The following is a 15004-nucleotide window of genomic DNA, read 5'->3' as shown; positions in this document are numbered from 1 at the left end:
TGCTGATAAGCTTCAAGACAACCTTGTTTGCTTGATCTCCACACAGCTGCTTAATGAGAACACTGTGGCTATATACTAGAATATCAGGTCACTCAAGGTTAAGGCCGTATAACGCTGTATTTTCCAGTACAGCCCACTTTTGTCTCAGTTCATCTTTATTTCGGCATGTGTCTAACCGAAATATATAGGCTTAAAAATATCAACAGTGAGGATGTAGAGGAAACTCGATTTAAGATATTGTTTCGTCCTTTTATTGTCATGTATTGTAACAATGCAGAGCAGTTCTGTGTGTTCTCCTGTTAAAGTTTTTGTTTGGATGTTCACTTCCTGTTCTCGATGCAGCCTGTCCGTGATGATGGAACGAAAATAGTCTTCATCAAGAACATCTCCTGGAGTGAGACCAAGGAGCTCAGAGAAACTTTGACACAAATCATTTGTCAGCCTGTCAAGAACTACATGCCTCTCCTCAACAAGGTACAAACAGACACATACGAACACTTTAGTAAACAACTTAAAAAAGACTTCTTGATTGTCTTACCTGTCACATATGTGTGTGTTTGTGTGTCCCAGGTATTCATAGAATTTGAGTCAATTCGTGATGCTGATCGGTTTGGAGTCTGGTATAGTCTCCTGAAGGAAGCCCCTGGCCATGAAGTCCACAGGCTGAATACACTGAAGGAACTGAAAGACTGTGCATCACTACGTAAGTCTCTGTTCTAGGTTTTGTTTTTCAGTTTGATTGAATCATTTAATAGTAAAAAAAGTAATTTGAATTATTATCCCACCAACAGAAACTGGCGTTCCGCAGGGCAGCATTGGACCATTTTGGGTCACGATGAAAACTCAACCCTACCTGTTCCCTACTGGGTTTTCTTGGTTCGTCATCCCAGGTAAGAGACACTTTCTTACATTATTTCTTTGAAGTGAATCATAGGGATGTCCCGATCTGATTCAGATCTCAAAGTTCAGGATCAGAGCCGATAGAGGCTTTTCTTTAACTGACTGGGATCAGCTTTAATGAGCTATATAGAGGTCGATCGGATCCTTTGTTTTACGTCAGCTGTCACACAGGTGTTTTATTCACAAAGCTGTCATGCACAGCAACTCTCCACTGTTTTTTCTCCTCCACTCTGCTGAGCTGCCGTGTCTAAGAGCTGGGGCTGGGCGACGCCCACCGCGAAACACCACAGGTCATAAAAGAAAAGTCAGTATGAGACTGTTAAGTTACGTTATTTACCAAAGTTTCGTACACTCATTTTAGCTCAGTGTGAGTCTCTTGGCTTTGCTTCCAGCTATGAAGCAGAGTTTTACTGCCCTGCTCAGAGGAGCGGTGCAGAACAACAACCACACTTAACCACGCGACAGGAAGTGCAACAAAAGCCCCTCGAGCAAAAAGCCAGTAAGACTAATATATTAATGTACGGTAGCCTAAACTGCGCAAAGATGTTCGGATGATGAAAACAAGAACTCAGCTGATCACTGTTCATTCAGGTGGCTCAGACAAAGGCTAACACTGCTCTCCTAAAGAAAAAAAAACATTCCCTTGAGATGGCAATGTAGCTGATGTAGCTTTATTATCTTGGCCGGGGGTGTCAAAATGTTTTTGAATGGGGGCCAGATTAGATGAAGTGATAATACCTGGGGGCCAGCTGCTTCTTGCATCATATGGGTTATTAAGAAAAACACTTAAAATGAGACAAACTTAAGTGATTCATCTTTAAGTGTAAAGTATTGAGCTTTCCACCACTCCTGAAAATGGTGGCCCTTACTCTTCACTTTACATTTCTTGTGTAGCCATGTCTGCTACCTAGCAGGAAATATCAGGTGTTAGGTAACTGTTGATTAGCTTGTTTGCTGTCAGTGAAAACACATTAGTTCCACTTGCATAGTTCCTATTCAGTGCTGTCTAGAAACCGTATGGTAGTCCTGCCATCATGAGGTGAACCAATAAAATGCAAAGTTGAGTTGGAAGTAGTTCATAGTAATCCCAGGGGCCAAAAACAATCACCTCAATGTTTTTAGTGATTTTAAGCCTGTGGCCCTGACTTCCCTTGTCATAAAGTAATTTGGAAAACTGATAAAAAGAGAACTTGTAATCAAAATTGAGCATCTACTAGACCCACTATAGAATTTAGGCATAATCCCTCAACCTCTCTTAAAACCATCATCAAAGTTCAGGCGGTTGACCCTGTGGAAAATTATAATAATCGTTTATAACAAACTGAATTTTAATTGCCACACTGAGGCGTTGTGCAAAAAAGACCAGCAAAGTCTTTCTTGTCTCACGAAACTGTCTAAGTTTCACATTGACAAGTCTCTTATGATCCTATGTTACAGATTTTATATTGTGTCTGTCTTGACCTGCTCTTAATCTGCTGGTTTGGGAATCTCAACATCAGGTCCAAAAATGCACCAAGTAGCATAGTGAAAACGAGTAGCAAGTTCTTGGGGGTTCAGCAGAGTACGTTATCTGTCCTGTTTCATAAATCGATAGGAAGGAAGGCTAAAGCCATCCTTTCCGACAGCTCCCACCCCTTATTCTCCAAGTTTTAGTTTTTGCTTTCTGGCTCTGGGCTCAGAATTCCCCGTTAGGAGTAACAGATACAAGTGAGTTATGGTGACGATGGCGGTGTTGTCGATATTGATATTGATGGTTGTTGTTGATGACCAGCATTGTTTCAGATCACTGTATTTGGTTCCCCCCACCTCCCCCAATTGCTGAGTATTCGTATTTTTATGTGTTGTCCGTTGTCTTTTTAAGTGTGTTTTTACTTGCTGTGCAACTAATTGCCCTCTGTGGACAAAATAAAGATGAGGTTGAAAGTGATCAAGTCTGTTGAAACAATATTGTATTATTATAGAGTATATTCTGAAAGACAATCCGAGGGCCGTTCCAAATCGGAACTGGATTTGGACATGATTTAGGCAAAAAGAAGTATCGGAGTAGGACTCGGTATCAGCAGATACTCAGTATGAACTGACTCTGGTTGGGATCTGGGGCAAATAAACTTGACTGGGACATCCCTAGATTAACATTAAATTCAGTAGTTTATTACTGCCATATTTACCATGTTAATTTATTTTCAGTGCAGTAACCGTTTGCCTATGTTCATTTTTAACTCAAAGATTATCTGACAGTCAAAGGAGAGGACGACATTGAGGTAAGCTTTTCTCACTTAAACTTTCCTATCATATATATCTTGTCAATAATTAAAGCTTATCAACTGTATAGTTTTAAAAACCTGGACCTTTATGGTTTGGATCCAGTAGCTCCTGAAAAATGAGTTGTGCCACATTGAGAAGACTTCACATTTTAGTATACATAATTAATCAACATTTAGGTAAATTAAGTATCGGATCAGACTTGTTATTGGCAGATTACCAATCTTAAGGGGAAAAAAATGTTTAACATGGCTTTGCTAATTATAAGTTAAGTTTGACTGAACTCCTTTTTGTTTTACTCAGAAATCATATTTTTATGCACATCTTCAACCTAGCTGATATTTATTCTTACAACACATTCCGATAATATGATGTTCTGTGTTTTTGCTCATCGGAATTCAGTGTGATCCAACTTCAAAATGTACCACCATGTTGAATCAGTGTCAACACATAAAGTAAACTTTAGATTTTATATGTGTCTTGTAGAGGGCCAGTGGTTGCTGCTCCATGTTCCCCACAATCATGTTGACTGGTTTGCCAGGATTTAACCGCTACAATCATAATGACGTGGCCAAGCTCGTCTGGCGGTATTTCCCCAAACAGAACCTACGTTCCTTGTTCTACAACGTGGTGGTCTTACCGCTGCAGAGGAGGGTAAGGAGTAGACACTGCAGACTGATAAAGGGACAAACATAATTGTAATTGCCATTTAATTAGTTCAACGGAGCTGTGTAGTTTGAATTAATTTGTTTTCCTTTCCTGTCTTTCCTCTCTTTACCTCCAGGCCTTTGTGTTTTTCACTGATTGGACAACATGCTGTGATTTTGTCCGAGATCACATCACAAATCCAGTTTCTGTCGAAGGCTTCAAGCTCAGTGTTCATTTTGTCCTGGAACACATGAAACCCGAATCCAGTGAGGTACGGGAGCTGGGAAAAACACTGAAGTGCGCACTCTGTGCAGTAACACTGTCAGGATCAGGATTGGATAGAAAAGTCAACTCTCAGAAGAAGAAAGGAATCAAGAGGAATTTTCCTTTGTTATATTATCAGTCTATTAATCTTTTATATTGCAAGTAATTATTTTGTTCTGAAGAAATTTCAGAAAGAAATAATAGCAGATGTACTAATGTTGTGAGTGGAGATCTCCACAGACAAGCCCAGAAATACAATCATGTAAGCAATAGAGGCCACATGGAGAAAATATGTTTTAAAATGTGTTTTGATGACATCTGTGACTTGTAATCTTTTTGCAGGTGATGATGTACCAAACTCTGATGAAGTTGAGCAATGCTGTAAGTCATTAATCACTTGCGTAAATCTGTTGTCAAGAAAAAAGTAGCTCTTCATCTTTGGATCTATGGTCCTTAAAACCAACTATTTCTTGCTCTTTAGGGAGCTCAAGAGCCAGAGTCTCTGGAGGAGAGGTTGCTGTGTGTGGAGATTTCTGAGACATCTCTGGACATCATCAAGATGGTCATTGAAGTTGTGGCCTCCATCGCAACCTTTGTCAGCTTTCTGCCACTCGCCAACAGGGTACAAGAACACAAACATTTCATGTTTTGATTACGCATCTGTAAGACAACACATTGAAGGGTTGAGAGGACCGCCATGTCAGGGTATCTGCAGGACTTAAAAAAATCTATAAGTACTGAATTTAGTTTCACTTCTTTTTATATGCAGTTGCAGGCTGTCATATTTATTTCCACCCATCCATTTTCCTCACCTCTGAGGGCACTGAGGTGTAGGGGCATCAGGTTAGCAAAGTTTTCCAGACTCCCCTCCAGGTTTCTCCATCATGAATGCTGAAGTGCCCCAACACAACCAGAGTCCCAAGTCAGTGTCCTTTCCAGGACTACCCAGAAACTCCAAAAAGGCCCGTTACTCCGAGCTTTTTAGTGCATAAGCACAAACAACTGTCAGAGACCTCCTCTTAGGGACTTGCGGTCACATACAGAACACCCTCTTGTTCCTCGTGGAGAACTCCAACAGAACTCATGACTATCTCCATTCCTGCCCAGTCCCTCTTACCCTGGGCAACTCCAGAAAAAGCGAGAGTCCAGGAGTTTGGTTCCAGAACCAGTGCAATGCGTGGAGATGAACCCAGTTATATCTAGATGATACCACTCCACCTCCTGCACCAGTTTTGGTTCCCTCCCTGCTACAGGGTTGATGTTCCAGGAGCTATTGCCTCTAAGAAACCCAGCTCCCAGGGTCACAAGGACATGCATTCCACCATGCTGAAGTGGCGGGGAAGACTAAGAGAGGATCCCTCTTAGTCTTCCCCTTCCCTGAGACCACTTTGCCTTGAGACCCAACTAGGAGCTATTGCCCCCAACAACCCAGCTCCCAGGGCCATGGGAGCATGCAAACCCCTTCACCACATTAAGGTGCCAACTCCTGAAGGGTAGGTGCCAATTCTTGACTCTGGGAGACCCTACCATTGCCCCCTACAACACAGCTCATAGGGTCACAGGGACATAAAAGCCCTCCACCATGTTAAGGTAGCAATTCTTCTTCCTCTGTATGTATAAACTAAAATTGAGACTTCTTGTGGAGTTTCAGCCAGCACCATCAGACTTGTAGCAAAACATTTTACCACTGCCATCCACGGTGGACAGGAAGCTCTTTGACTCATCAGCTGTGCCTGGATTTTCTGTCATATTAATTTGTTAGGGTTTGTTTGACCTTTGAGTGCAACCGTTTTGCTTGAATTTGTTGTAATTTCACATATAATTGATTCTTTTGGCTTGTCGCTGTTCTCTCTTTGTTGCTTTTGTCTTATCACCTCCTTTTTTTCTTTTTCTCCTCTCTGTCTTTTCACACTTTGTCCACAACTGTCGTTCTGTCTCAGATATGCATTGAGATGGCTGACTCCAGCGGTGTCACTAAAGTGTTGGAGAAGTACAACACTTTCTCTGCAAAATCTTTTAAGAAGGGCGCAGCTTGGTATGATAATGTTCTTTCAAACATTTTAGGAGTATGAAATGGGTTCAGATTAGTTTATACTCATGACTGTGTTTCCCAACAGTCTTTATGTCTGTATGCCTTAATGTATTTTCATATTTCTGTCCACCATCCTCACACCTAAACTGACCAACTCCTTTCACTCTCCACAGGAGCAAAGTTCAACGTTTTGAGACGTGAGTATATCACTTTGTAATACATTCTTGTCAGGTTAAAAGAGAGACAAAACATGATGTAGTTGCCCAAAGCATGACAATGACCAATGTGATGACTATTATGACCCACTCGCCCCAACAGTGTGCAACGTTTTAAGTAATTGTAAACTGAATAATTTGGGGTTTTGGACTGTTGGTTGGATAAAAAAGACAAATTTGACAATGTAAACAAGGACTCTGGGGAAATGTGATAGGCATTTTTCCCTATTTTGTAACATTTTTACATCCAAACAATTACTAGATTTATTGTATTTATTATTTCTTTAGCAAAGTGCTATATCCTGCCATTTTGTGATAACAACCCTGCTTTTGTTTGAGACTGACAATCCTTTCGTTTGTAATTTAAGTTTGAAGGGGCTAGAACAACGCCTACAAGATGCTAGTGAGATCACAATAAACCATGACCCTATCAATGTCAAAGCCGAGCCCCCAGCTGTGGAATGTGAAACCCAGCCTCCTACTTCTGAAAAATCAGATAATGGGTCACAACCTGCTCTGCAAACCAGTGGCCCTAATGGATCCATCGTATCTGAGCCCACAATAGCAGGACCAAGTGCTACCTCAGCAAGTGACGTAGCAATGAAGGAGGACGGTGAGAAACCAGTAACTGAGATCTCCATGGACTCCACTGTTGGTCCTGAGGCAAATGAAGATGTAGAAAAAGTGGAAGTAAAGGTGGAAGAGGAGTCACCAACAACTTCAGTCTCTACTGCTGATGTGACCCCTACCCATGCAGTCAGCAGTGGGGACGCAGTCTCAGCTGCTTCCAGTTCTACCCCATCAGCCACAGCAGTCATCTCTGAAGGAAACTTTGCACAACTTCCTGAAAATAAGATGGACATTTTCCAGGTCCAGGACCACAGACTCACCCAGGAGAGCAGGTCCCAGAGTAAGGAGGAGGAGGAGGTGAGGCCTGGCTTTAAATCTTTAAACTCAACATTTACATTTGATTTAAGCATATTTTGTCAGTGCCAAAATGTAGAGTCAAGCTTTGAGTTGCTATTTAAATATTTGTAGAGTAAATTACATAAAAAGAGACCAAACAGGAAAACACAACATTTCCCTGGGTCTGTAAAGACTCTGTTGACTTTTCAGAGATTAACATTAGAAAAACAATGATTCTAAAGACTTTGATATGAGAGATTTTGAAATTGGCTGTAAGCTTTTGAAAAGACAGTTGTGATTGTGCATGTCCATGCCATTACTCCATCCTGCTTTATAAATGTCGTCCCATTTCTTTCACATTTCTTTAGGGCCCCAGCAAAGGCAACAGAAGCCCTAGGACTGCAACAGCTGGAGAGACACCACAAAGAATGGTAAACAGCTGTTTTTTTAATCCCACAAACCTCTGTGTCTTGTTTTGTGTCTTGTGTTAACCTTTTAGCCCTGATATGACTTTCTCAAAACGTATCTACTAAGTTCTACCAAGTCCTTTTCACCAGTCCTTGTTAATTAAACAGCCTTATTAAAAAATGAATGGGTCAACTAGGCATGTGCCGGTTACCGATGTCACGGTTTACCACGGTAAAAGAATGTCACAGTGTCACTAACCGCCCATTTTCCGTTCTGACGGTAAAGGCTGATGTTTCATAAATGGGAACTTCAGGAACTCAAAACTCAGCAATAATTCTGTGCCATCATACCATCAGAATCTTAAACCGGCACATGCCTAGGGTCAACCATACATCTAAATGATTAATAAGCTAACTGATTCATAGTTTCAATCATTGATTCTTTTTTGTTCTCCGTCCAGGTTCAGGATGATGTTAAAGATGACATTGTTTCTTCAGACGCCTGTCCTTTCGCTGAGCAAAATTTCAACATGGATGACTTTGTCACTGTTGATAAAGTTGGCGATGATGTGGGAGACACAAGCCCTGAGGCTCATAGCTCCTCCTTATCCAAGGAGTCCTCCAGAACGGGAAGAGGGAGTCCAAACTCTGGCTCATCGACGACTGGCAAACAGATTTCAACAAGGTCTTCGAAAGACTGTAAGAGCTCAGCCTCCTCTTCATCCATTTCAACAAAAGGCTCAAGCTCTTCAAGCCCTGTGCCACCAATAAAGTCCAAAGACTCATCTGTGTCCACTAAATCCCCTACCAAACCCTTGGCCTCTACCAATGTCAGTAAGGCCTCTTCTTCACTGTCTACTGAAACCCCTTCTTCCCCTCCTCAGAAAATACAACTAAGCAAAACAAAACCTCCAGCCGAAGCATCTAATACTGCATCTTCCAGTTGTCGTACCCGCTCATCCTCAGCTGCATGTGATACGGAAAAGATAACATCAGCAGCAAGTGCCAAGGCATCAGTGAAGACACATCCTGAGCTGCTTGAAGAAAAAGTAAAAGACACAGAGAGCGTAGTAACAAAGTCTGACCACAAAGTGTCAGCAGAGAGCCTTGATGCAAAAACTGTTGAGTCAGAGACAAAAACAGAAACATCATCAGAGATGCATCCACCTTTACAGGGACATGGGGTAGAGTTGAGCCAAGCTCAAAGTCTGGAGATTGATTCTAATGCCATCCCAATGAAAGACCAGCAGAAAAACAAAGAGGAAGGGAAAGAGGAGGATAATAACAAACATACAGAGGTGGAGGAGGACAACGGTGAGAAATATCAAATCCTTGATTCACTTGATGATCAAACAGATCAACAGATGGATGATGTGTACCAAGAGGTCAACTCTGAAGCCCATCCAACTGGACCTGAGGGAGGCCAGGCTTTGCACAAGGAAAGCTTTCAGGACTTGGACAGTGTTGACAATGAAGGCAAAACCCGCCCACAGGAGTCCAGTGAAATGGAAATGGACAGATCTTTCCATGTGTTAGACAGCACCACTGCAGACCAAGCAGCTACAGGTCAAGAGGATAGTCATCTGGTCCAAGATGATGGCTCTACAGTAAAACAACTGTCTGAGGAAGATGCGATTTCAGCAGGTTACAAATCTGATAAAGATTCAATTGATAAAGATCAAGATAATTTCCAAGTGTTAGATACAGGTAGTAAACAAGCTCCAAGGTACAAGGGGGATGGAAAGGAAAGAAATGAAGAGGAGGTCAAAGACAAAATGCTTTCAGCAGAGTTCTGCAAAGCCTCCAAAGGTGTGGAAAATCCTGATAGCCGAATCCTAAATGAAGACCAGCCTCTTCAAGACTCTGACAACAAAGATACTTTTAAATACACTGACAATGATGTAACTGAACAAGAAGCCTTTGAGATACTGGATTCAATTGATGATCAGATCGGAACAGAAGATGACAACCAAAACCTTGAAACTCCCAGTGACCAGACATCTAAAGAAGACATGAGGCCCACGGAGGAAGAGGAGGACCCATATCAGGTAATTGATTCTGTCGAAGATCAGCCAATGACTATAGAGACAGAGTCAGAGCCCCCTGCTAAAAAAGATGATAGTCTAGATGGACAATCAAAGAGAAGCAGCCCCACAACCACAGCATCCAAAATTGAAGACAAAGAGAAATCACCAAAGAAAGAGGAAAAGACAGTCAAAAAATATGACACACGGACAAGAGTGGACACCTCTGCATTACTTTCTGAAAAAGACAAAGAGGTCAATGAGGAGATGATGTACCAGATAGTAGATTCTGTTGAAGATGAACCAGTTCAAGATGCTCCCACCACAGAAAGGTCTGGTAGAAGAAGGAGTGCACGAGGAAAGAAAGAGGATAAAATGGCATTGGTTCTCACAGAAGTGCCTGAAAAACCAGAGGAGGCTACATACGAGATTTTAGACTCTGTGGAGGACGAAACTCCCAGTGATGAACCCATCATCATGAGAAGATCTACCAGAGGAAAAAGGGAAACAACAGCTAAGAAAGATGCTTTAAATGAGAAAACAAAAGAGGACACGCCAACAGGAAGGAGGCACACCCCTGCCAGAGAGCGAAACAGGGAAACACCAAAGAAAGAGGAGAAATCCTCTCTGAAGGAGAGCACACCATCAAAGAAGAGTGACAGTGTTGTGAGCGAGGTAAGTGAGGAGGATGTTACCTCTAAAGTTTGTGACCCTGTGGAGGAAGAGATTGCTAACAATGATCGGCCTGCTACAAGAAGAAAAGGTAAAAGGGGAAGACCAAAGAAAGACCTTAAATCAACAAAAGAAGTCAGCGCAACTTTAAAGAAGGGTGACAGAGACGCATCTGATAAAGTGGCTGATGAAGAAGAGGCGACATATCAGATTCTTGATTCTGTGGAGGACGAGAGTGTTGACGATCAGCACCTCACAGAACAGTCAAAAGAGAGAGATTCTAAAAACGATGAACAGCAAACAAAGAAAAGTATCTCCCCTGCAGGATCACCCAAAAATGAGGACGAGGAGGAAGAGCCTGTGTATGAGATCATAGATTCCCTTGAAGACGATCAAGTTCAAGAAGAGCTGACTGCGACAGAGGACAAGACAAAAGATGAAACTCCTACAAAAGCAGAGGCATCAACTCTAAAAGAAGAAAGAACAAGGGTTGAAGTGTCTCAAAAAGTAGTCGTCAAGGAGGAGACTCTATATCAGATAGTTGATGATGTAGAGAAAGCAAATGATGGTCGATCTGCTGCAGAAGGGTCTGCAACAGAAAATAGGCAAAGAACACACAATACAGAAATTAAGAAAGAGAGCAAATCAGCAGCTAAATCCCAGAGTGACACTGCCATACTTGAAGGGGTGATGAAGCAAAAATCGTCCAAGAAAGATGACACAGCAAGCACTCCGGTGAACCTGGAGGAAGTGAGCAAGGAGGAGGAGGATAACCTCGACACGGCTGAGGAGGAACAACCGAGGAAGCGTCAGGCCACCGCAAAAGAGAAGCAGTTCGCCAAAGAGCAGGAACCGAGCAGGACCAAGGACAGGGAGAGAGAGAAGAGGGAGCGACGGGGTCGAAGCAGCAGCAGAGGAGGAGGACGCGGGAGAGTGACAAGGAGGGCAAAGGAGAGGGAAAAAAATGAGACGGTGGAGGTAGACACAGAGGACCTGGTGACTCTGGATGAGGTGGGAGCAGATGAGGTTGGAGAGGAAAGAGCATCTGAGAACCGAGAGTGGGATGGGGAGATCACAGAGGGAGAGCTGCAGGCACTCGTCACTTTGGATGAGTTCACAGAAGAAGAGGAGGATGGGAAGGCCGAGGAAACCAAGCTGGATGCCCGTCCACCCAGCCAGGAGGACGAATCAGTGGATTTACTAAACCCAGAGGTAAAGGTCAAGACTAAGACGCATGCAAGTTTAATTTTCTTCAATGGGGAAATTATGGTGAAGCACTGGAAAACGCACATTTAGAAAACACAAACAATAGCTTTATCTTCTGTCTGTTTTTAGACTATGGTGACTTTAGATGAAGCTGGCGATGATGATGAAGAGAAGGCGGATGAAGAGCAAACTGAGAATATCTCAACATCTGCCAAATGCAAACCTGATGATGACACAGGTATGTGTTATTCTGTCAATGTATAGTTCAATTCATCAGCATGTCCCATAGACTGTATAAATAATGGATGTAGCTACTGTGACATCACCCTATGTTTTTTCGGACTACCGTTTTGATTCCTTGAGTTCAGCATTTCAGAAGTTGCCGATATTTGGGTATGAGGTTGGAACTAGTGATGCACCGATCCGACTTTTTCAGTTCCGATACCGATGCTGGGGCCTTACGTATTGGTCGATACCCGATACCAATCCGATATCATTGTTGATTTAAGCTACAAACCTTAACAAGACGAACACACTAAAGGCATCGGGTGTGACTACACCTTTCTTTCTTGAGACGAAATATAACAAGATTAAACAACTTAATGTAATGAACCATTTATTTGTTACAAAAGTAAACAGCTGTGCAACAGCAGCAATAAAATACAAATGTTGCAACTGAAACTGAATTGGGTAGACATAGGAACAGTAATCATACACACAGTAACCAAATATTAAAACAAATAGTAGTACACTAGAAAGGCAGAGAAGGAGAGGAAATCTTCCTTCCTGTGTCTGCCAGTTGGTTTAGTGATTTATTTCTGAGGTTTATCTATTAAAGATGGATTCTGTTTGATATTTGCAGTTTGATTTTTTTCTATAAAAAGAGAATATAACAGTTAACAAAATAGGATGAGTTGCATCAGACCATGGTGTTATTTCTTTTCTCTTACATCCTTTCCTGCATTCTGAGCGAAAAACTCATCTATCCCACTGTCCATCTTTGTGTTTCTTCTTTAAGCCAGCAGAGGGCAGCACAGTCCGCTGATGTGCAGGTCCCCCTCTGTATGATTCAGTAGGCTGTTTCAGTCCATTGCACTGCCAGAGGGGGGGTTTACACATGAACACAAGACATTGCAAACTGCCGTCGAGCTAGCTAGCGTGCTAAGGGTGAAATACCTCCATATAGCAGACCCTTTCGTTCGCTTGAGGCGCGCAACTGTGTGAGGCACGGAACTCACACGGTCACACGTGCCGTATGACGTAGCCAGTGTCACAAAGATTTAAAGGGGAAGGATCAGTCTTACGGATCAGCTGCTTTTACAGATACCTGATCCAGCTATAATGTTGATATCGCGGCTGATATCCAATCCTAATATCGGATCGGTGCATCCCTAGTAGGAACTGTGGAGGAGTGTTTTGGAGCCAGCCTCAAGTGGCCATTTGATGAACTGCAGTTTTTGGTACTTCCACCATGGCTTAATTTTTCAGCCTCCGAGGTTGCCGCTTGGCATGTCCTTCTGTGCAGAACAAGGGTGTACGCACGTTGTGAACCCGCCTTTGTCTTTACTTGACTTTAGATCAGGTTTTTGGGATATGGGATATGAATTGTTGTATGTCTCAACTCCTAAAACTCTATGTAAAATACTAAGAAATACATACATAATAGTAGAATGAATGCCATAAAAGTGTGTTGACACAGATCAAGACACAGGTTAAAGTGCAGCCACACAATTTGGTAATAAAGACATTTTTAAAGCTACAGTAGAATGTTTTTTAAACTCCGCTCTGTTTCCGTTTCATTTGCCTGTAGCGTGCGTATGCGTAATGACGTGAGGCATTACGTGGTATCGGATTGGTCATAGGCTGTACTTGCCGATACTGCATTTTAGGCAGTATCGGAGTCATTTCCAATACTGGTATCGGTACAACTCTATTTAAAACTTCTAACTGGAGTTAATGCTCTTTTTTTTTTGGTTCAGTTTTAGAGGAAAGTATGAACTTTGTGACAGTAGATGAGGTGGGAGAGGTGGAAGAAGAGGAGGAAAAGGAAGTGTTAAAAATCAGGACACGAGGACGAGCCAAGAAGAGAACCAGACAGACCCCTGGTAAGACAAAAACACAGCATTTATATCTTTTATACAGTTCTGTTGTTACATGAAATCTAATCTCTGGAAAATGTAAAATTATATATAAATGGCAATTTTTGGCTTCACATTTTTCCAATGATGGAGTTCTAAAACATGAAATTCAGTTTCAGAGTCTTATTGGAAGTTTCCCTTTCATTTGTTTGCCCAACCAATTCATTGTCTTTTACCACAGTGAGGAAATCTACCAGAGGGAAAACAGTGGCTGCAAAAGACGAGAGAGAAGAAAATGAACCAGCTGGCACTGATGTACTGCCTCCCACTTCACTCGATGGCTCCTCGTCACTGGACAAAGATCCGTCTACGTTGTCAAGTCACAGCCAGCCTAAGATCCAGAAGATGGAGGTGAAGGAGGCATCAGTGAGCCCAGCAGACATCACTGAACACCCTGAAAACCAGACACTGGAGGGATGTGTGGAGGAAGGAGAGGAGAAGGAAAAGTGGAGCAGGGCAGACACTAAAGGTACAGAGAGCTGAAAGAATGATGGTCCAAGGCCATTTCCATACTAACACTAAAAATTCCTCAGTGTAAGTGTACCATCTATAAAGTCCGTCTTTGAACTGGAACTAGTGAATTATTGGCATTTTTGCCAAATAACTTCGAGATATCAACCAAAATAAAACATTACAAAGTAGTATTAAAAAGGGTCTCCAGTGAAACGATATCTACATTCACTCCTTTTGGCACGGGGGGTCTGAACCTGGACCAATATCGACATTCCGCCGGATCAGCATATTTTCTGATTCTCGCCGGTGTCCCTCGTGTGGAACTCACATTCTTGCAGCAGCAGCTACAACCTATATAGTCTGTGATGTGGTGATGTGGTGATGTGTATATGAAGGTGTTGGCAGTTGAGCGCAAGGAGATACCACTGAAACATCCCAAAGTTTGACTATAGAGTCCACCAGGAATGAGTCCTAAAACCTGGAAATGAGTTAGCATTTTACCACTCCCGGTTCCCTCGTCTCAAAGTCAATGGTTTTTTTGGTTAGATGCCTGAAATGCGGTCGGTGGTTAACACAAGCTTAAAGGGCCAGTGTGTAATATCTGGCATGGTTTATTGTCAGTCTGAATATTCTACCCATTAATATGTTTATACAAGTGTATAATCGCTATAAAACAAAATTAGTTTGGTTTTCGTAGCCTTATAATTATGCTTTTATATTTATATATATATATTATATATATATATATATATATATATATATATATATATAGCAAGGGCCTTGCTTTAGAGAGGTCGCCATCTTGCGCCGCCATGTATGTAAGGCAGCCCGAGCGGACAATCCAGCCAGCCAGAGAACACGTTTCGCGTGTATAAAT

At 42.2% G+C, this 15004-nt stretch overlaps 1 protein-coding gene across 2 annotated transcripts in view; it reads left to right on the top strand.

Annotated features, from left to right (window-relative positions):
- LOC126404575 (zinc finger protein 638-like) overlaps nt 1-15004 on the top strand; it is a 38505-nt gene that overhangs the window by 19849 nt on the left and 3652 nt on the right. For both annotated transcript variants that reach the window (XM_050067917.1, XM_050067916.1), the window contains exons 17-32: nt 343-474; nt 571-703; nt 792-890; nt 3127-3161; nt 3649-3816; nt 3947-4081; nt 4417-4455; nt 4556-4696; nt 6015-6109; nt 6280-6303; nt 6690-7248; nt 7596-7658; nt 8096-11542; nt 11666-11774; nt 13516-13641; nt 13856-14143. In XM_050067917.1, the coding sequence (XP_049923874.1) occupies nt 343-474; nt 571-703; nt 792-890; nt 3127-3161; nt 3649-3816; nt 3947-4081; nt 4417-4455; nt 4556-4696; nt 6015-6109; nt 6280-6303; nt 6690-7248; nt 7596-7658; nt 8096-11542; nt 11666-11774; nt 13516-13641; nt 13856-14143 (5593 nt within the window). The remainder of the gene's footprint in view (nt 1-342; nt 475-570; nt 704-791; nt 891-3126; nt 3162-3648; nt 3817-3946; nt 4082-4416; nt 4456-4555; nt 4697-6014; nt 6110-6279; nt 6304-6689; nt 7249-7595; nt 7659-8095; nt 11543-11665; nt 11775-13515; nt 13642-13855; nt 14144-15004) is intronic.

The sequence above is a fragment of the Epinephelus moara genome, chromosome 17 (genome assembly GCF_006386435.1).
Source record: "Epinephelus moara isolate mb chromosome 17, YSFRI_EMoa_1.0, whole genome shotgun sequence".
NCBI classification, from domain to species: Eukaryota; Metazoa; Chordata; class Actinopteri; order Perciformes; family Serranidae; genus Epinephelus; species Epinephelus moara.
Note: the sequence above shows the minus strand (reverse complement) of the source record. Positions and strands in the feature narration are given on the sequence as shown.